This window comes from Carassius auratus, chromosome 3 (genome assembly GCF_003368295.1).
Source record: "Carassius auratus strain Wakin chromosome 3, ASM336829v1, whole genome shotgun sequence".
Classification (NCBI taxonomy): domain Eukaryota; kingdom Metazoa; phylum Chordata; class Actinopteri; order Cypriniformes; family Cyprinidae; genus Carassius; species Carassius auratus.
The window spans coordinates 10,895,581-10,918,020 of NC_039245.1; the positions used below are offsets into that span (position 1 = coordinate 10,895,581).

The 22,440-nt window shown below is 40.7% G+C and overlaps 1 protein-coding gene across 2 annotated transcripts in view; it reads right to left on the reverse strand.

Annotated features, from left to right (window-relative positions):
* Nucleotides 1-17,541: 17,541 nt before the first annotated feature.
* LOC113047831 (ubiquitin carboxyl-terminal hydrolase 43-like) overlaps nucleotides 17,542-22,440 on the reverse strand; it is a 72,968-nt gene continuing 68,069 nt past the window's right edge. For both annotated transcript variants that reach the window (XM_026209160.1, XM_026209167.1), the window contains one exon: nucleotides 17,542-22,113. In XM_026209160.1, the coding sequence (XP_026064945.1) occupies nucleotides 21,080-22,113 (1,034 nt within the window). In that variant the 3' untranslated portion in view covers nucleotides 17,542-21,079. The remainder of the gene's footprint in view (nucleotides 22,114-22,440) is intronic.

The following is a 22,440-nucleotide window of genomic DNA, read 5'->3' on the forward strand; positions in this document are numbered from 1 at the left end:
GCTTACATCCGTGTTGACAAAAAAGGTGGATAGCAAAAAAAAAAATGTGTTGGGTAACTTTATGACCTGCACACTATTATGAATGCTGCACATGTCACGGATGAATAATCTTTTGAAACTGCAACTTGAAGTCCATTAATTACCTCCCACATCAATCATTTATCAACTTCCACATGAATTAATAATTCCATCCATACTCGTGATTCACAACAGGTGATGAGCATCAGAGGATGGTATTAATTTATGTATTTTTTATTCTGGAAAACTGCTTTTTAATGTAGCCTGGCCAGCCCATAAGCAAGAGAAGGATCTCAATGCCTGCCGTAGATCCTCAGAACATATTCTTAATTGAAATGCATCTCTAGCCGCTTCTCTCTTATGCCCTTTGAATGAGATCAGGTGAATCGAGCGTGGGAATCAAGTCAAATGACACTCAATGTATCTTTATTCATTGCATGTCACAAACTGAGGCTGTAAAAAGAATGAGAATTCATTTTATCCGTGCCTCATGAACATTTTCATGAATATCTCTGTGGTTTGGAAGGACACTAACACTAGGCAAAGGGTGCCAGTGGCAGATCTCATGGGATGCTCTTGCTGATATTTTTGAGAGTGCAAGTGCACCTGTCTTTCTTCCCAACTCCTCGATTCACAACAGCCAGGAGAAGCACTGAGCTTCTTACTGGATCATGATAGCTCCACTGAAAGCTGTTTTCTCTCAATTGTCTTGGAGATTTACAGACGCCCATTCCCACCAGAACAACAAGCAACACACTGAAATGCTTTGGTCGTACTGACCGCTAGAACGGTTTTAGTTGTAGAAGAAACCTCGGTTTTTAAGTGTGGCGGAGTTACAGATGACAGATGACAGTCTCACCATCTTGAAACAGACGGGTGCATAACAATCGCACGCCATTAGAAACCAGGGCTGTGTCTATAAATCACACCGACAGAAAGAAGACGCATGCCAGGAAGACTTTCAGAAATGATTCAGTCAGATCTGAGATCATTAAAGAGGTCATATGATGTTATTTTCAAACTCATTAGTTAGAGTCTCGGGTGGAATAGAATATCAAAACATGCATTATTTTTCACGTTTGAGATTTTTTTTTTTCCCATTGGAAACTATACGAGCGACACCTAGGTATTCAATCGTTTTTGGTGGCATTATGCAAATATTTGTAAGTAGTGACTTAGATAAGTGAGATTGAATTGTTTTCATCCGGTCTGTGTCAGCCTTCTCTTTAAGACAGAAAAACCCTGTCTGTGGGAGACTTGAAGCTTTGTAACTTTGCAGATCTTATGCATGCACAAAACACACTAAAGTAAAAGCACTGAGTAATTGGGAAGCTATACGTCATCCTTGTAGGCTAAAAGTTGAATGAATCCAGTGCCAGTAATGTGTGCCAGGAGCAGCATGGCTGAGGAAGAGGAAAGACAGACACATTCACTGCACATTACACATCCTTCACACACTCTTTTAGGATTTCATCGGTTGTGACAGAAGTGGAAAAGGAAGGGAGCAAGGGAAGAAGTTTGAGAAGAGAAAGATCATGAAGACATGGTTCGCTACACTGGGGCATTTGTAAAGAAACAACCTGAGCTTTCCTGAAATACCAGTGTTTTCACGACAACTTCCTTTTCTTTTTCTCTCTCTAAAAAAAAGAAAAAAAAGAGTAATTGTCATAATTATTGTCATAAGCTGACAATCTGTGTTGTATAAAACACTTAAGAAATAAAGTAAAATAAAGGTGACTTGATTCCATTCGTTTTCAAAGAACAAATAAACAAACAAACAAATAAATAAATCATATTTTTTTAAAGGTCCAATTTCTACCAGTCATAGACACACTACAACTCAACAGAGTTAATGTTAATATGTAAAAACTATATGCCGTCTATGAAGTTGGGGACACTCATTTTTATTTAATTCCATTTTATTATTATTATTACTTTTTTTTTTTTTTTTGCAAAAATGTATATTTCAAACAAATGCCAGTAATTTGAAGTTTCTATTCTTTAAGGAATCTAAAAAAAAAAACTAAAAAAAACTAAAAAAAACATGGTTTCCACAAAAATATAAACAGCACAACTGTTTTTAAACAATGATCATAATAAAAACTGTTTCTTGAGCAGCAAATCATCATAACAGAATGATTTCTGAAGGATCATGTGACACCGAAGCCTGGAGCAATGATGCTGGAAATACAGGAATAACTAACATTTTAAAATATATTTGAATATAAAATCAGCTATTTTATTATATTATATTTTATCATATTAAATAACATGCAGCCTAGCCTAAGAGACTTCTTTCAGAAACATTTATAAAATCTTACCAACCCAAATAATTTGAACGCTAGTCTATAGACTCCAAATAAAAGAATCTAAGTTCCAGAAGCTTTACTTCCTCTATCCAAGCAGGATATAAATATATATATCCAGAATGCAGAGGTCAAATAGGGTTTCCTATTACAGCTAGAAAAGAATGTGCATTATAAAGTTATTTTGAGAAGAGTTTTTGTATTTCGGTCACAGTTTAGCAATGAGCTTTCACAATCCTCAGTGGACAAAACACATCAGCTGGGTGCACACAACCGGTAGCTTAATCGTCCAAATGTTCCCCAAGATTTGCACTCAGTGGCCTTGAGTTGCATAACTCATTTCTTTCAGTTTGTTTACTACCGCAGTGAGCTTAAAATAATCTAATTTGAACCTATTTTTGAGTTCCCCGTGGAATAAAGCAGGAGCGGAGGAGTAGTTTGAAGTGCTGAAGGGAACTTTGATAAACCATGATTGAGGATTTTCAGCAGAGTTGGTGGTCTGTTATAAAGATAGCTACAGACCAGGAAAGAAGTACTGTCTGCGTTCATCACATTTCATTGAGTACAATAGGCACGAAGCTTTGAAAAGCATATTACAGTGATTAAAATCTGGCATTGTTATCTGGCCAAACCTCATTAAATATTGGCGTGACTCATGTCTGCGAGCGCCGCTGTAGACTGTGTTCACCGCCTCTCTTCCTCTGAGCAATCAATAAGTGTTTTTCATGTTGAGTCACACTCCATCGCGAGGCAATGTGATGAACATTCAGGATCCACAGTGTTTCGGGTCATCCTGGTTACACAAGCTCTAGGGCTTGATCTCCAAAAGAGTCAAATACAAGAGGCCATGCTATCAAAGTCCTTACTGGAGAAGAAGGAGAGCCAGAAATCTTCAAAATGTCAAATCACAGACAGCCCCAAGTGTTGTTACTATAGTGTAATTATTCAGTATTTCCATGAATCAGATACAGTATATATGACAGACACCATTCCTCTTTATGAAAACGAACTGAACTAAAATCATTTCATTTGAATTCATACTGCTATTATGACATATCTTCATGGTCATCCCACCACATTCAAGTTAAATGTGAGCAATTAAATATGTGGATATTCACATGCCTCTATGCAAGTTATAGAATAAATTTCCCTTTGAGATCAGTCTCTTTTACCCTGGATCCTGCTTCGCCTGTCATCGGTTCTTCAGTTCTTCAGCTAATCTGTCAAAACACGTTTCTAAACGGAACAGTTGATTTAGTCTTTTACATTAATGACATATTTAAAAACATATGAATATTAAAAAGAATCATATCAAAAATAATTTTTACGTCCTATTGAAAGTTAGCCTGGGGGGAGATGGCTTCTGAGTAATTTGACATTCGCTGATGCATCATTATCCTGCACTAAGAGTTTAAAAAGCAAATGCACGATGTTTTCAAGACAGCTTCCCCGTCTTATCCTGTGTAATAATTTCTCTCTCTCTGTCTCGGGATTCTTAGATGAATAAGAACAGCATTTATTTTGAAATAGAGATCTACTGTAAACATGTCTCAGTTTAATGCACCCTTGCTGTAAAAGCATTCATTCTGGCTCCAATTTGGGAGCCCCTTTTGATTTCAGTCCAGATAAAAGTGGTACATCTCCTCCATGTACGCTCCGTGCAATCAGATATTCACTCTTCCCCGCTACAAAGCATGCAAAAATCAGTATGATAAATGAATACGAAGTCAGAATACGAGCTATTAATGATGCAGTCGGCGATGATAAAGAGCCCCTGGATGAATTAAAGCATTCGCTAAGATTGTGAAGCGATTCATTTATAGTACTGGATTTAAAAGGGGTTTGCATGACCATGCAAGCAGACACCTAATCAGTCTCCAGATGAAACTAAACAGTCACTAAGGTCATATTTCGGCTTCTCTATTCTGTTTCCATTCTGCCCTTGAGCAATGTGCTCAGCTCCAGCGGACTCCTCCTGGAATTAGGCTACGTGTAGGGTTTATCCATTGGAATAATTAGCTCATTAAACAACACCTAGGAGGGGAAGGTCAACTGACAATTAATAAGAGATATGTTATAGTGTTTTATATATATATAATGACTCACTGTGCAGCTTCTCTGCGGGTCCCGCTGTGTTCACCAGCTGTCTCATGCTCTGAAATACAGTTAGTCCCGACCTTTCTACAACTCCCGTCAATCACCAACGCATCCTTTTCAAGAATATCGCAGCTAATTCATAGCAGAAGAACTGTACAGATACTCTAGCATCTTCAGTTCGTATATGCAATATAATTTATTTAAAAAACTGTAATATTGTAAAATATTAATACAATTTAAAATAACTCGTCTCTTTTGAATATATTGTAAAATGTAATTTATTCTTGTGAAGCAAAGCTGTATTCCCAGCATCATTACTCCAGTCTTCAGTGTCACATGATCCTTCAGAAATCATTCAAACATGTTGATTTGTGGCTCAACAAACATTTCTTATTATCAATATTGAAAACAGTTGTGCCTCTTAATAATCTTGTGGAAAATACTTTTTTCCCCACAGGATTCCATGATGAAAGTTCAAAAGAAGTTCAAAAGTTCATTATAAATGTCTTTACTGTAACTTTTGACAAATTTAATGCATCCTTGCTAAATAAGCATTTCCTTAATTTTTTTTTTTTAAATGCTAGTCATTAAAATTAATAGGTTAAAAGTTATTGCAAAAACAGCTAAAAAAAAAAAAAGTAAAGTAATCTCAGTTGTTTGTAGATACCACCGGTTTTTAAATTTTGTGATCTGGTGAAATGAAATGCAGTATAATTCATATATACAGTACAGACCAAAAGTTTGGAAACATGACTATCTTTAATGTTTTTGAAAGAAGTTTCTTCTGCTCATCAAGCCTGCATGTATTTGATCAAAAATACAGAAAAAATTTAATATTGTGATATATTATTACAATTTAAAATAATTGTATTTACATTTATTATACTTTAACTTATCATTTATTTCTGTGATGCAAAGCTGAATTTTTAGGATCATTATCACATGATCCTTTAGAAATCATTCTAATATGATGATTCATAATCAAAGTTGGAAACAGTTCTGCTGCTTAATATTTTTTCAGAATATGTGATACTTTTTTAGGATACTTTGATGAATAAAAAGTACAAAAAGAAGCTATGTTTTTAAAATGTAAATATTTTGTAATAACAATATACACTACTGGTCAGTAATTTGGGGTCAGTGATTTTTTTTTCTTTAAAAAAATAAATAAAATCAATACGTTTATTCAGCAAGGATGTGTTAGATTGATAAAAAGTGAAAGTAAAGAAAATATATTATTAGAATTTTTTTTTTTTTATAAATGCAGTTCTTTTTAACCTTTTATTGATCAAATATATTAGACAGCAGAACTGTTTCCAACACTCATAATAAATCAGAATATTAGAATGATTTCTAAGTGATCATGTGATAGACTGATGTTACATGTGACACTGAAGCTGGAGGAATGATACTGAAAATTCAGCTTTGCTTCACAGGAATAATTTTTTTTTTTTTTTTAAAGCATATACAAATAGAAAACTATTATTTTAAGTATAAGTATAAGTAAGTATAAGTATAAGTAAGTTTTTTTAGTATTTTATCACAGTATTACTGTTTTTTCTGTATTTTTGATCAAATAAATGCAGACTTGATGAGCAGAAGAAACTTCTTTCAAAAACATTAGCCATAGTAATGTTTCCAAACTTTTGGTCTGTACTGTATATATATATATATATATATATATATACATACACACACATTTCCAAATAAGCCTACTTCATGCAAATACTTGTTCTGAGTGTATAAGTATGTGAGGGAGAAAGACAGTAATTGGAGCAGTTCTCTGTCCTGTCACGGATGAATTCAATTCCCTGGAACAGATGCCCTGAGCACTGGGAATATTTCCTACTGCATTATACAACAAAACAACAATTTCATGTTCTCATTCACACAACCCACTCTCAGACAGGAATTTGGTTCCTAACATGAACTGTAAGCCCTCTATCATCGCTCTTCCATTGTTTCTCTCAAGCTTTGTTAGTGTGATAAAAGTGTTCATCTTTCCACAAAGACATTGCTCTGTAAACCTTAATGCATTATGAACAACTCTATTCTAGGGGTTTTCAGTCAGACAGGAGGATTTTAATCATTTCTTGTGGAAATAAAATGATGGGAGCTGTGGATGCCTTTATTATATTCTCAACACACTTCAGTGTTTGAAAACAAATCTCACCCAAACTTAAGCTGACTCATGCAGAGCGTATATGGTTAAATAATGAGAGGAAAATTAGAATACGGTCGATGTTAATGAAAGGTCCCATGTGCTGTTCATAATGTACCTTAATGACAATTTAATTGCTTTGATTTGGAAATTAATGGTTGTTGTCACAACAGGATCTGTAGCTACTTTTCTTTCAATACTTGTCTGTTTTAGTACAAAATTAACCAACAGATCAAGGACCAAATGAAAGGAGTAGTTCACCGACAATTATTATAATTTTTTTCTGATGCATTGTGCTATAGCAAATGAATATAGGCATAAACAGTACAAACTCATTATTGAGTCTATCGACAATGATTATTTATCTAACCTGCTGATTCCCATGAAGTAACATTAATCACATAAACAGTGACATTTTCCAGGCAAAGTCTGTAATTAGCTTAGGTACATAAAAATGAATATTTATGAGGGACTGAGTATCAGTGACTGATGTATACTTAATGTTAATGAAGAAATTTCAGGAGAACATGAGGGAAGTAATGAGAAGTGCCAATTTAGCCTGCATTCATTATCAAGATGGATCTTAGTGTGACTGATACAGCCAGTGGCACTCGCAAAACAAAAACACTTAAAAGTTAAATTACATTTACAATTTAAGCGTCTGGTTCAATCACAAATTGGCAATGTCAATTCCACTAACATGCACAGACGATGCAGAAAAATGTGTACGTGTAAGAGCAATGAGAAGCTTTCGGGTCCATGCAAATCCTCCTGGTTTTATTTAGTAATTTCTAACCGAAGCTTTGATGCTTTTCTCTTAAAAGGGTTCATTGCTCTTGGCTTTTAATAACAATGTATAGCATGGACCAAACTGCTTTTGATAAATAGGCCTAATAGACATTTCCAGACGTCACACAGATCGCTTGTTTAAAGATGAATCAAGCTCCGATACAGTGAAATGTTTGAAATATTATTTTTTTTGTACAAGCTTAAGAGCTTCGGTGTCAAATGCAACATTATTTGAAACGTACCCATTAAGCACATTTTCAGCTTTATCAAACACTACTAATTAACTTTTGGCCTGATCATTCAAAACGTCCTGTACATGCTGAGCTGTGGCACCATAGGTTACCTCACTCTCTTTCACAGTGTTTTTGTTCTATGACCTTTGTTCTATATTGCATTGTTCGGTAAAAAAAATTCCTAACAAGTCAGAACAATAGATAGTATGATTAAAAACTGCAACAGTTATGTTTATGTCAGAATCCACTAGAGAGGAACGAGGAGACGTTGGAGAATACTTTAACGAGACTTAAATCTCATGAAGAAAAAGGGAGAGAAACTCCAGAACTCAGGACGATGTTTAACAGCAGACAGATAACTAGGGACTGGGAACAATTTCAATTCACAGACACCAAAGAGACACACCTGGGAGCAAATGAACTAATTAATAAAACACAGCTGGAAACTAATTCACACGAGGACAGGAACAGGAAAGACCAAAAAAACACATGAGGAGCATAACACTCACAACACACGAACTGAGTCTGACTGTTTAAAACAGAGCAATCATGTTTGTTGGGTAACCACAGGCCATTAGTAGTGTGAGGTAAGTGCTTTTACAGCAGCGGGACGTAATCTGTTCATTACGCAGGACGTCTTTTCAAGAGACCTCCATTGGGTTGCTTCCAGTGTGGAGAGGCTGAAGAAGCCGCTGAGCTGCTAGGATAAGTCGAATATGATTCTGACTCTCCTGACTCCAAAGTGAAATCACCCCCGGCACTGTAGGGAGGCTGCTTACGATTCTTTCATGATAAATGTCATGCATTATTAATGCATCAGACCTAGTTCCACAGAGTCATAGACAACAGCATGAGATCAGTGGTTTGGGAATGAGACCATAACAGTGCTTTGAGTAAAAAACAAATCAAAACTGTCATCAGAAATTTGACAAATGGACGTGATTTCAGTAATCTTGTGTATTTCCTCTTACATAAAAGGACTTGAGTGCTTCAGTCATTTTGGTTTTTGTGGGCCAACCCAGAAGTTTTTGCATCACCCTGCTTCCCTCAACAAAAACCAGATTTTTTTGGATTCTCAGAAAATGAGCTCTGTGTAAAGTTATGGTTCTTACACGCTTGGCTCATCATTCTTCACAAATGAACAACTTTTATGAATTTTGAAGCCCAAATACAACTGGCAGAAGTAAAAGCTAAAACATAGGCTATTAAAGAACTAAACCACGGTCACGTGTCTTTATCTTCATTGAGCTTCCAACAACTCTTTCATTCTTTATTTAAAAACATGAGGCTGTTAAAGTGGACTAGTGAGTACTGATGAGTTCTGGCATGATGTTTAATGTCCCTCACAACCTGCATTACTTGTACTTTATGGCATAGAAGAAATGTGAACATATCTTGAGCTTGTGTTAACCACAGTTCATATGTCAGGGATTTAAACAAAACCCACTAATTTTATGAAGATCTCTTTTTGAAGAGTACTCTACAGTACTGCAGTACTCCAGTCTATTCTGAAATCCTCTCAATTGATATATTGGAGACTGTAGGAGATCAGTGACATCAAACATCATTTGTTCAAGACGAGTGAGTAAATGTCATTGACCCCAGACCTGATACAAAGTCTAACAGCACCATACTTCATTTGAGAGATTCAGTGGAGGAAATAATTGAGATACAATGCATTGGCTGTGTGTTGTAGAATCATTTGTAATATGCAATAGCACAAAAACACCTATGAAACATCTTAAGCAAGCTCATAAACATCTATCAAATTATAGGAGGAGGAATTAAATGGGATACTGACATAAAACGGTCCAGTGGCTGGATGTTAATCCTGTGTTAGGGTTAATGACTCACACTGAGTGGAGGAGGAAATGTCTGAATAAAAAAAAAAATATTGGTCTTTGTTAATTTTCATGATTGGAGAAGAGGAACATAAGGAGATTACACTCATTTATTCTGCTTAGTCATGCAATTCAATGTTTAAGAGACTGCAGGACAACAGTGAATCATTAAAAGCCAAATCACGCTGTCATTACATTCCTCCAGCTCTTGTCTTGTCTTATCATCATGTCAGCGTTTGAAATCTCTAGTCATAGTTTTCTTGTAATTTAGTGGAAAGAAGGTGAGACATTCATGATCGTTGTGTAAATTATGTATAAAATGAAATGAGATCAGAATGAGAGTCCAAACAGCTGATAAAAACATCCTAATAATCCACACGACTCCTATGTTTTTAAGAAGCAAATCCATCAAGATGTTTTAACTTCAAATTGTTCCTTGCTAAAATAGAAGACATATGCATGGATCAAACACCGTTTACACACAAAATACTACACAAATATACTGGTGGAATTTGATGTTTGACGACAACAGGTAATGGACTTCTTCACTGGAGGAATCCATTGTCACGGTTGGTAAACCATGATCTCTGGGTTTTGCACTTTGTGGGTTAAGTCTGTGTGTTATGCATCAGGACTGATTAGTTTGTGGGCGTCTCCGTTAATTGTCATCAGCAACAGCTGTCACTCATTACTCATCCCTATATATATTGGCTTGTCTAGCGTCTTGTGTTCGTGAGAGTTGTTTCATGTTTGGGACCTATGCTTTGCATTCTTGTTAGTTTTTGCGTTGGATGTCTGCGTCTCCCTGGAACCCCGTCCACTCTATGCAACCCACCACCAAGCAACACCACTTCCCTTCGGCTCGCTTCCCTGCAGTTCCTGTGTCACCCTCTCTTGCTGCCAACTCACCTCCGCCTTCCGGATTTGTCATTCATCACCACCATCTTGGACTGTGCATTCCTCCCAGCGTTATTTGTGTCTCAGTATTGTATTGTTTCATTGTCATGCATTATTAATGCATCAGACCTAGTTCCACAGAGTCATAAACAACAGCATGAGATCAGTGGTTTGGGAATGAGATCACAACAGTGCTTTGAGTAAAAAAAACTAATCAAAACTGTCATCAGAAATTTGACAAATGGACATGATTTCAGTAATCTTGTGTATTTCCTCTTACATAAAAGGACTGGAGCGCTTCAGTCATTTTGTTTTTTGTAGGCAAACCCAGAACTAACTTTTGCATCACCCTGCTTCCCTCAGCAAAACTTCATTAAATCTCATTAATCTTGCACTTGCTTCCTGCCACTCCTCCACCCAGTCGTTACAGAACGCTCTCACCAAACATGGAAGCAGCGAGCACCAATTCACTATCTGAATTCATTCACCACAGCGTCAACTGCATGGATCAGCAGCAGGAGAGCATCATGAACACTGGACGCGCGATCCAAGTGCTGGTGACACAGGTGTCCGAGCTCTCCCAGCAGATTCATCAATTCACCTCTCCCACTATGCCCACCGCACTGCCTGCACCGCCCATCCCCCGGGAGACCTCCCAGGACCACTTCTGGCCAGAGCCGCGACATCCGGCGCCAGAGAGTTACTCCGGTCAGCCAAACTTTTGCAAGACTTTGTTTAACAAATGTTCCATGCATTTTGCATTGCAGCCCCGCACCTTCGCCACAGAGGAGTCCAAGGTTGCATTTGCTCTTACTCTACTCTCTGGCAGGGCCGCCTTATGGGGGACGGTGGTGTGGCGTCTACGATCACGAACCATTGCAGGTGGGTAGAGCTCGGCTTTCCCGGAGGGAGAGAGAGTGGCAGAGGTCCCAAGGACTTTGTTTATATTGCGGTGGCTCTGAGCATTTCATCCATTCATGCCCGGTAAAAGAGCCAGCCCGGTAGTAAGTTTGAGGCTACTATCGGGTGGGATCTCCGCTGGGAAGTCCTCAACCACATCATCGACTCTCCTTCTGGTGAAACTGTGGTGGGAAAATCACACTCACGACTGTCATGCCCTTCTGGACTCTGGGGCCGAAGGTAATTTCATTGACTCTTTCCTTGCACGTCACTTGAACCTTCCTGTCCTTCCTGTGTCTCATCCCATCCATGTCACCACACTCAATGGCCAGGAACTGCCACACATCACCCACTACACTGAACCCATCACTCTGCTCACCTCAGGCAACCACAGTGAAACCACATCCTTTTACCTCATGGACTCCCCTGTAGCTCCCGTTGTTTTAGGTCACCCCTGTTTAATCAAACATAATCCACGAGTGGATTGGGGTTCCAACACAGTCACCTTGTGGAGTGAAAATTATCATGAGTCTTGTCTGGTTTCTGCTTGTCCTGTTGTGCCTGTTTCTGTCTTTCAGAAAGAGACCATGGTGTTATCAAACATTCCCCGCAGAGTACTTGGACCTGAAGGAGTTGTTCAGTAAGTCCCGTGCTGCTTCTCTTCCTCTGCATCGTCCCTACGACTGTGCTATAGATTTAGTGCCAGGTAAGTCTCCGCCTAAAGGCAAGCTTTACTCCATTTCTATTCGGGAGAGGAAAGCCATAGAGAAATACATTTCTGATTCCTTGGCATCAAGGTTCATCCGCCCTTCCTCTTCTCCAGCGGGGGCGGGATTCTTTTTTGTGGGTAAGAAGGATGGTTCTCTGCGACCTTGTATTGTCTACCGAGAGCTGAACAACATCACGATAAAGAACACCTATCCGTTACCGTTGATGTCTTCAGCTTTTGAGAGGTTACAGGGAGCATCTGTATTCACAAAATTGGATTTACGTAACGCTTATCATTTTTGGTCTGCATCAGGAAGGGGGATGAATGGAAAACCGCCTTTAACACCCCTAAAGGGCACTTTGAATATTTGGGCTCTCCAACTCACCTTGGGTTTTCCAAGCACTCGTTAATGACGTGTTGAGAGATATGGTAGATCAGTGTATATATGTTTACCTGGATGACCTACTGATTTTTTTTCTTCATCTCTCCAGGAACATGTTCAACACGTCAGACGAATGCTCCAGAGATTACTCGAGAATGGGCTTTTTGTCAAGGCGGAGAAATGCATATTTCATGCACAGTCTGTCCCCTTCCAAGGGTATATCATCTCGTCCGAGGGAATGCGTATTGATCCTGACAAAGTCTAGGCTTTGATAGATTGGCCAGCTCCAGATTCCCATAAGGCCCTCAGCGGTTTCTGGGGTTCGCCAATTTCTATCACAGGTGGGGGCAGGAGCCATTTTTTCCCAACGTGCTGCCTCGTACGATAAGATGCATCCCTGCGCGTTTTTCTATCATCGGTTATCTCCTGCTGAACGCATGTATGACACTGGTAACAGAGAATTGTTGGCCGTCAAATTAGCTTTAGAGGAGTGGTGTCACTGGTTGGCAGGTTCAGGGGTACCTTTCATTGTTTGGACCGATCACAAGAATTTAGAGTACATTAGAACTGCCAAAAGACTCAATTCCATGCAGGCTCGGTCATTCTGATTTCACTCTGAAGATCAAGACGGCCTTAGAAGGGGTAACGCCTCCACCCGGTTGCCCACCGAATCGTTTATTTGTGCCGGAAGAGGTATGGTCCGAAGTTATTCAGTGGGGTCACTGCTCTAATGTTGCTTGTCATCCAGGGATAAGCCGAACTAAGGGATTAGTTAAACAATGATTCTGGTGGCCACTTATGGCTCGTGATGTCCACGGTTTTGTTTTGGTTTGCTCAGTTTGCGCCAGTGGTAAGTCATCTGACCGGCCTCCTGATGGGCTTCTTCAACCGCTGTCTGTCCCTTCGAGACCCTGGTCACATATCGCACTACATTTTGCTACCACCCTCCCGCCGTCGTTTTGATCGTAGTGGACCGGTTCTCGAAGGCGAAACATTTCATTCCCTTGCCCAAATTACCTACAGCCAAGGAGACATCGGTCACTGTCCTAGATCACGTCTTTCGGTTACATGGCCTCCGGGTAGACGTGGTTTCTAACAGGGTATCCCAATTCATATCCAAATTTTGGAAGGAATTTTGTAAATTGCTAGGAGCAACGGTTAGTCTGTCTTCGGGTTATCATCCCCAGAGTAACGGGCAGTCTGAGCGAGCCAACCAAGATTTAGAGAGAACGTTGCGATGTTTGGTCTCCAAGAATCCTTCTTCCTGGAGCCAACAACTCTCCATGGGGGAGTACGCTCACAATTCATTACCAGTGTCAGCCACGGGCCTCTCTCCGTTTCAGTGCAGCTTAGGTTACCAGCCACCGATAATTATTTTTATTTTTTTTCCTAGTCTGAAGTTGCGGTCCCCTCCACTCACGCATTTGTCCAAGACTCTGCTCCGGATGAGGGTGCACACTAAGGCCAAGGCCGATCGTGACCGGTCAAAGCCTCCCATTTAGGTCATGGGTCAAAAAGTGTGGCTTTATACGAACAATATTCCTCTCCGTTCCGTTTCTAACGAAGTAGCTCCCAAATTCTTTGGCCAGTTTACGGTCACCAAGATCATTAGTCGAGTGACAGTCCGCCTCAAACTACCTCCCAGCATACAGGAGAATACATCCTGCCTTCCATGTGTCCAAAATTAAACCCGTGTTTTATTCGCATATTAATCCGCCTACTCCGGTTCCCCCGCCGCCGCGTTTCGTAGATGGGGAACTAACCTATTCGGTTAATCGTATTCTGGACTCGAGACTGAGGGGACAAGGATTCCAGTACTTTGTGGACTGGGAAGGTTACGGTCCAGAGGAGAGGAGTTGGCTACCTGCTGGGGACATACTGGATCACTCCCTTATTGATGATTACAATCAGAAGGTAGGTCCTTCTGGGAACTCCAGGAGGCGTTCTTAATGGGGGGAGGTGGGGGTACTGTGTTTTGCACTTTGTGGGTGAAGTCTGTGTGTTACTCACTCATTACTCATCCCTATATATTGGCTTGTCTATCGTCTTGTGTTCGTGAGCGTTGTTTCATGTTTGTGACCTATGCTTTGCTTTTTTGTTTGTTTCAGCGTTGGATGTCTGTGTCTCCCCGGAACCCCGTCCACTCTACGCAACCCACCACCAAGCAACACCACTTACCTTCGGCTCGCTTCACCGCAGTTCCTGTCACCCTCACCTCCGCCTTTCGGATTCGTCATTCATCACCACCATCTTGGACTGTGCATTCCTTCCAGCATTATTTGTGTCTCAGTATTGTATAGTTTCATTGTCTTCATTAAATCTCATTAATCTCACACTTGCTTCCTGCCACTCCTTCACCCAGTCGTTACATCCATATAGTATAATGGATTATGGATGGGTATTTTGGTCAGAAGTGACTGTTTAAATCAAACATCTTGATGGATGTGATTTCTGATGGCACCCATTCACTGCAGAAGATTTATTGGTGAGCAACTGATGTTATATAAAATTTCAATAAATCTTTCGTAATTAAAAAAAACTCATCCTCATCTTGGATGGCCTGAAGTTCATTTTTAGCAAATTTTTGGGTGAACTACTCATTTAACTAAAGTTAACACATGTATGGAACCAAAAAAACATTGGTGTTATTGCAGTGGCACAAATGGCGCGCACACACAAAAATATAACTAGAAAATGACAAAGAAAAACAGCCACTCTTGAGTTTGCAGTCCTCTTAAAGTGCAATAATGCTGCTCACAATAGCACCTTCATTGACCACAATGCTTTATTTGTATTTGCAATATAGCTGCCATCTCTCAAAATAATCAATGTTCACAGCGTACAATTGTATTGATATTTAGACTATGTTGCGTCATATAAAAGCCATGACATGTTAGGAATGACAATCTTAGAGGCAGTGAAATGATTTATTGATTGAGGTGCAAATGCATCTGTTTTACAGCAGAACAAACAACTCATTAAAAATGTTTAGAAAAGTTGTGCTTAAAAATTTAAGAATAAAACCAGTTGCAATGTGTTAGCAACTTGCTTGATCTCTTGCTACCTGACAAGCATCTCAGCATATGTATAGACAATAATACAGACACATAATACAGACAATTAAAAATGTCCGTTACAAAAACTTAAAAGAATAAAGAACTGAAATCTCTCAGGAGCAGATGAGAAAATATGTCCTCCGTAATCATGACATCCAATAATAATCTCAATACATTGCTTTTTAAGTATTACATAAGCACAGCTCTTCAGGTTGTGTGTGCATTAGCAATAACACAGGGAGTCTAATTTCAGGTGAACAGTTCACATAAACCATTATCATATTCAGATTGAGCAGTGATACTGGAGCACATCACTCCAGAGATCAGGAAAGTGCACTGGGATTATAATTTAATGAATTGTTTAATGTGAGTGGCGGAACAGAGTTCAGTAATATTACACGTATCGCTTGCCAATTAGACTCTGTCACATGGCAATGACTTCTGTTACAGTGACTGAGTGATATTCATATTTAAAACTTACAAAATAAAATAAAACAAACATTAGCTAACTCAAAAACATAATTAGCTAACTGTGGCTGCTAGCTGAGTTGTTACCAACATAGTTCAATACTTTGGTGTTTCCTGAAACCATAGTTCGCAACACTCCTTTTTTTTTTTTTTTGATGGATTGGTGCAGCTCATTGGACTTCAATTGGACTAATGAATATCATCAGCCATTCACTGCTATTATAAAGTTTGGGAGGGCCAGGACATTTTTTAATATAACTCCAATTGTATTAGTTTGAAAGAAGTCATATTCACCTGGGATGGCCTGAGGGTGAGTAAATTATGGGGTAATTTTCACTTTTGGGTGAAATTTTCGATTGAGAATGAGGAGTTACGTCACAATGTTTTCACTCTATGGTGCGTTTTGGGAAGGCATCGCCATATTAGTAGGATAAACTATTCTTGGATACTTCGACAGTGAGACCAAGAGAAAGAGCAACATAGAGTGAGAGCAACTTAATATTGGTTTGCTTATTCGTGATATGTCACAGTTTCTTGGGAAGAAATGGAAAAGGAGAGCATGAAAGGAAAGGGGCTCAAGCAGCATTTAGAGAAACTGCTTAACATCAACAACACTGACCTGCATCACCTGACAGCTACAGAATGGATGAAAGACCCAGAAGCATTACCACCTCTCTTATGGATTAGGATAATGATACTGAAAGTTCAATTTTGGGCTCATTTTTAGGGTCTGTTTTTCTGCACATAGCATGCTTTATTAGTAAGGTGTGTATAGAATGTGGTCTTTTAATATCACTGTCTCTGTGCATTATGCATATTCTTTTTATGAGAGGAAAACATTTTGCATTCATATTTTGGGATTATATGCTTATCTGCACATGATATACTTTATAGTTTTGTCTTTATCACTTTAAGCCACATTAAGCATTATTCATGTTCAGCATTTCAGACAGTCTCTGTTCAAGTTCTGCTAATTCACAAGATGACTGCGAGTGTGCGGATACACAAAGAAGTTTCCCAGAACTCAACGCCGCGTGACGTCATATTCATTTTCTGTTGGTAGTGAGCATTTTGCGTGCCATTTATGAGCCCAGACATGTTTTTTTTCCACTGTCCAATTGAATGAATGGAGAGACAGGCCTTCAAGGGAAGTCGTGGCCTAATGGTTAGAGCGTTGGACTCCCAATCTAAGTATTGTGAGTACGAGTCTCGGGCCGGCAGGAATTGTGGGTGGGGGTAGTGCACGAACAGCTCTCTCTCCACCTTCAATATCACGACTTAGGTGCCCTTGAGCAAGGCATTGAACCCCCAACTGCTCCCCGGGCGCTGCAGCATAAATGGCTGCCCACTGTTCCGGGTGTGTGTTCACAGTGTGTGTGTGTTCACTGCTCTGTGTGTGTGCATTTCGGATGGGTTAAATGGAGAGCACGAATTCTGAGTATGGGTCACCATACTTGGCTGAATGTCACTTTCACTTCACTCTATTGTGGTGACAGAAGTATACAGTGTATACAGAAGTATACAGTTGTTGGTCGCGGTTTACCCGGGACTATATATATTTTTAAGTTTCACTAATATGAGAGTTTAATCAACAGCAAACCAAAGATTTTAAGACACTTGTGCTATAATCCTTGATTACATTGACAGGAAAACTGATTCAGTAGTTGCCTAGGAGCATAAAAAAATGCAGTGCACTCATAAATTAAAAATAGTCAGGCAGTGTGGTGTGCCTGATCGGGGCCTGAATGAATCTGCGGCAGTACAGTGGTCACGTGGTACAAGTCTTAAGCTGCGTTCACCCCATCTTGTAATTACTGTAATTCTGAGATGACAACAAGTGACATTCCACTCGGAGCTGAATTATGTCTTTCTATGGCAATACTATCAACACCAAACCCTTCACATGCTCCAGAACTCGTGATGACAACTTGCTCGGAATGTTCTGAGAGTTACGAATTGGACCATGTGAGAGTTTTATCACCTGAGTTGTCAGAATAGTATAGTTTCAGGAAACAGTCGTTACTAGTTGGTTAGTTTCTCAAGTGATGCATCATACAATGGTAGTTAATCAGAGAGATTTTTACCTTCACTTTATTGAATATTTCTATATTTATTTATTTGAATATATGTTGACTATATTGCTACATTACTACATTTCGGCATCAACATCTTGATCTTTTTTGCAGTTATATGCTCAATTTCCATCTGATACTCGAATGTCCTGTTAAAACTCATAATGGGATGGACATGCTCTATTAAATCTGATTGTACTCGCAAAGTTTCCCGTCAAAAAACAAACAGTGAATCTAGCAGTGAAGAAGGTGCACGTTGATGTGAAACATTTAGGGCAGTTTGGGATATTGTGGGAGTGAGATGAATAAATGTTTGTGCGTTCCCTTTCGATACTTCACTCATACTGCGTATGGGGGGAAAAGCTCCTTTTTTACCTCAATACTGAAGCCTTTTTTCAATAACGCAGTGCAACTGCACTGCCATTGGTTTAATCTGTACTTTTAAACTGTACTGTAACTTTTTTGAACCAATGACAGTGCTGCGTAGCTGCACGAGCCTGTGGCGATGCAATCGGGCCAAAGCCCGCCAAAATGGGTGGTGCAAATGGCTATATAACCAGGCAATCGTTAGAGAAAATCAGATCTTACTCCTTCAGTGACGACTTCACTTCGCTGGATCCTTACTGAACGTCTGGAACGAACTCTCACTGTCGAAGAGGCACAGCAGCGGACCAGCTGAGATCGCCTGATTGCCTGCAGCGCCAGCGCTCTTGCAAACAGCCGCTCTCTAGCACCGTTCCCGAGCTGCCCGCTTCCCACTTCTGGCCACTTCTCAGCGGATCTCCTGCCACTATCCGGCGATTCTAAAAGAGCAATTTCCAGCGGTTTTCACCGCTCTAAAAGAGCAATTCTACTTCGTTTTCACAGCGGCGGCATCTGAGTAAATGCCACGCACAGCTGTGGCACATGCAGAGCTCCTCTGCATGAAGATGACGGCCACGGTGAGTGTGTCTTTTGCCTGGGAAAACCCCATGCTAAGACGACACTCACTGAGACTTCTTGCTGCTTTTGTGAAAGCATGAGTCTCGCCTCTCTTCTTCCTCCCGCAAACCGGCCAGGAAAAGACAGCGGGGTAGAGGGGCTCAGCGCATGTATTTGTTTGAGCTCACACCGGCCCAGCACCCGCGTGCCTCACCCTCTCTTATGAGAGAGCCGTCCCCCGTCCTCTTCTCATGCCCAGAGCAGCGTCCCTCGGCTGAAGCGAGTGACCTCATCTCTTTTGGCGGATCAGAGGACGACCACTATGATCCCTCAGGTCATCAGATGAGTCAGGGAAGACAAGCACAGAGTCCTCCCAGTGGCCACACTCTGGAGGAGCCAAGTTTGGTCCTCGGAGCTATTCAGGTTTTCCATAGAAGCCCCATGGCTGATCCCCCTGAGGCGGGACCTTCTCTCTCAGGCCAACAGGACAATCTGGCTTCCACAGCCGGAACTCTGGGCTCTGCACACCTATGGTCCCTCGATGGGAGCCTTCCCGGGGATGTGCTACACACCACTGCTCAGGCGAGAGCCCCGTCTACAACCTCCCTTTGATCCGCTGAGGTCAGCTGATCTTCGACCCCTAATACTCAAAACTACACTGCTACTTGCTCTAGCATCGGTCAAGCATGTTGGCGATCTGCAGGCCCTCTTGGTGAGCCCTGCATGCCTTGAGTTTGGGCCCAATGACTCGAAGGTCATTTAAAAACCCAGGCATGGCTATGTCCCTAAAGTGCTCTCGACCCCATTCAGAGCACAGGTCATTTCCCTCTCGGCCGTTCCGGCTTCACCAAGAGGTCTTCGGTCTCAAAGCAGCACCTCTCGCATTGGATAGACGATGCTATCACTCTGTGTTAATCCTCTATGGGCCTTGAGTGCCCCATAGGAATAAGAGCCCACTCCACTAGAGGGATGACCTCTTCTTGGGCCTGGTCTAGTGGTGTCTCTATCAAGGACATCTGTGAGGCGGCCGACTGGTCCTCGCCGTCCACTTTTGTCAGTTTCTATAACCTGGACATCCCGACCTTGCATGCTCGGGTCCTTTTGGTATGAAGACAACAGCCTCTATCAGACTCCGTCATCATGCTACCTCCAGGGAGCTAGCTCCCTGTTAGCAGTGTAGTGTAAAGGTTTCGACGGCTCCGGCCCTCTCACTTGTCCCCTTGACCCCAAGGTATCCAAGATAAGTCTTGTCATTTCCTACTGTGGCACGGCACAGTTTAATTCGTTCCCCATATGCAGTATGAGTGAAGTAGAGTAAGGGAACGTACTCGGTTATGAACGTAACCTCGGTACCCTGAGATATGGAATGAGTACTGCGTTATATGCCATGCCACGAGGCTGCAGCTTCAGTGTCGTTGCTTCAGTCGTATGACCTGATTTCCTCTGGCGATTTGCCTGCTTATATAGCCATTCGCCCTGCTCATTTTGGCGGGCTTTGGTGCACTGCATCGCCACAGGTTCGCGCAGCTATGCAGTGCTGTCATTGGTTTAAAAAAGTTTACAGATTAAACCAATGGCAGTGCAGTTGCACTGCGTTATTGAAAAAAGGCTATAGTATTGAGGAAAAAAGGAGCTTTTCCTCCCATATGCAGTACTCATTCAGTATCTCAAGGAACCGAGGTTACGTTCGTAACCGAGTACATTCTGTAGATTTATTTAACATATAATTAGCTTGAAATGACAGTCTGGTGAGACACAGTAAATGGACTAATTAAGTTATTTTCTAAAAGTCTACAGGGTCAAAGGTGCATATAGGCTAGTTAAAGGGGATATTAGAAAACCCATTTTCCACAGGTTGGTATGATTCTTTAGGGTGTTCATGAAACATCTGCAACATACTTTGGTTAAAATTCCTTAATGAATTCCTTACCTTGTCAAAAACAGCTCTGTTCACAGCGAGCCGCTTCGGTACATGTCTCTAAATGATAATGGGCTACAGCTCACCCCTTTCTTCCTTTTTATGTGTATTCAGTGGTGCTTTACCATAAAAACAAAACTAATCCATTTGGTCCTCAATGGCTCTTATGTGGGGAGAAAATGAAGACTCTTACGCCTGTCTTGGATTTGTTCACTGAATTTGATGCAATGTATTATTGGACCTCAATTTAAATGCTGTCGTACATAAAACATATTTACAAACACTATTTCCCACAGTGAAGGTGAAACCCATCAGAAGCAGGACTCGGGCACAGGTCTCTGTCTGCCAAGTGAAGTGCTGCTGTATCTGATTCTCTGTAGTGTTGCATAGGAGGATTTATCTACCGCTGGTCCTTTATGGGGGGCCGGCACCAAGGGACCGTTTCTTTGGAGAGACAGTGTCCTTTTCAAAGTCATATCTAGCCTGCTCTGAATACTGGATGAGCTGTGGGCGCGTTTTATATCAGCTGTGCTCAAACAAATCTGGTTTTCTCTGCCGTTAATCACTTTACTGGTGCACTTGTGAGCGGTGCCAGTCTTCCTCACCTCAGTACCCTTTCCATTTAGAGCCCCATTAGATAGAGACAGTTTGGCGAAGCTCTTGCTGGAAAGCGTTTTCACATGACCCACCTCCTTATCCTGCAGTCTGGCGGTGCCATCTTTGCTCCTGCTTTCCCCTGTGGCCATCTGAGTCTGACTGGGATGAGTCCTGCTTGTCGTAGCCACCTTGTTTCGTAGCTGTTTTAAAGTGGAGTCTCTTTCATGAGATGCACTGTTGCTAGTTCCATTGGAAAGCACAGTAGGGGAACTTTGAAGCGACTTATTGGCCTGAGTTCTTTCTTGCTCCTGTCTGCTTTTTGAACTGTTTTTGGCCATTGAGCCATTGGACGTGATGCCGTTAAGGTTCGCTGTTGGTCTGCTCTGGCCTTCGGGCAGTCTGGGTGAATCCAGACCTTGATAACTACTTTGCTCCACACTGCTGCCACAGCTAGGGGAACTCAAAGAATTGTCCTTGCAAAGCTGGGCTTTGACCTGTGAAGGACTAGCCACGATACTTACTATGGGCTCCTTGGTACATCGAGGCCGCCGGCCAGACTCAAGGTACTCCACCAGCTCATCATTTCCGATTTGTGGAGCGATGCTGGAGGGCTTTCTGCGGTCCTTAGAAGCAAATGACCAACGCAGTGGAAGAACTTTGCCTGGGCCCGTCTTGGATTTGGAGTGGTAGCGCATACTCATACTGTGGCCCCGGATGCTTCGTACAAATGGTGTCAGCTCAACTTCATCTAAAACCAGAAAACTGAGGACTAGTAATGCATATTTAATGCGTGCATCCCAAAATAAACTGTTTGTAGAGAAATGTTTTACACGGTTATTTTTTATTAAATTAATTTAAATGTCTCAGCTTTCAAATTAATTTTATTTCACATTTTATTTGCTACATTTAAACAATAAATGTTGTTTGTTTTAAACAATGTAAAATTGTAAATATATTATTAAATATATGTACTATATCATAAATGTGTAACATTTTCTGTTAACACTTGTACAATAAGTTCCCATTAGTTAACTTTAAAGCATTAACTAACATCAAATAATGAACAATACATTTT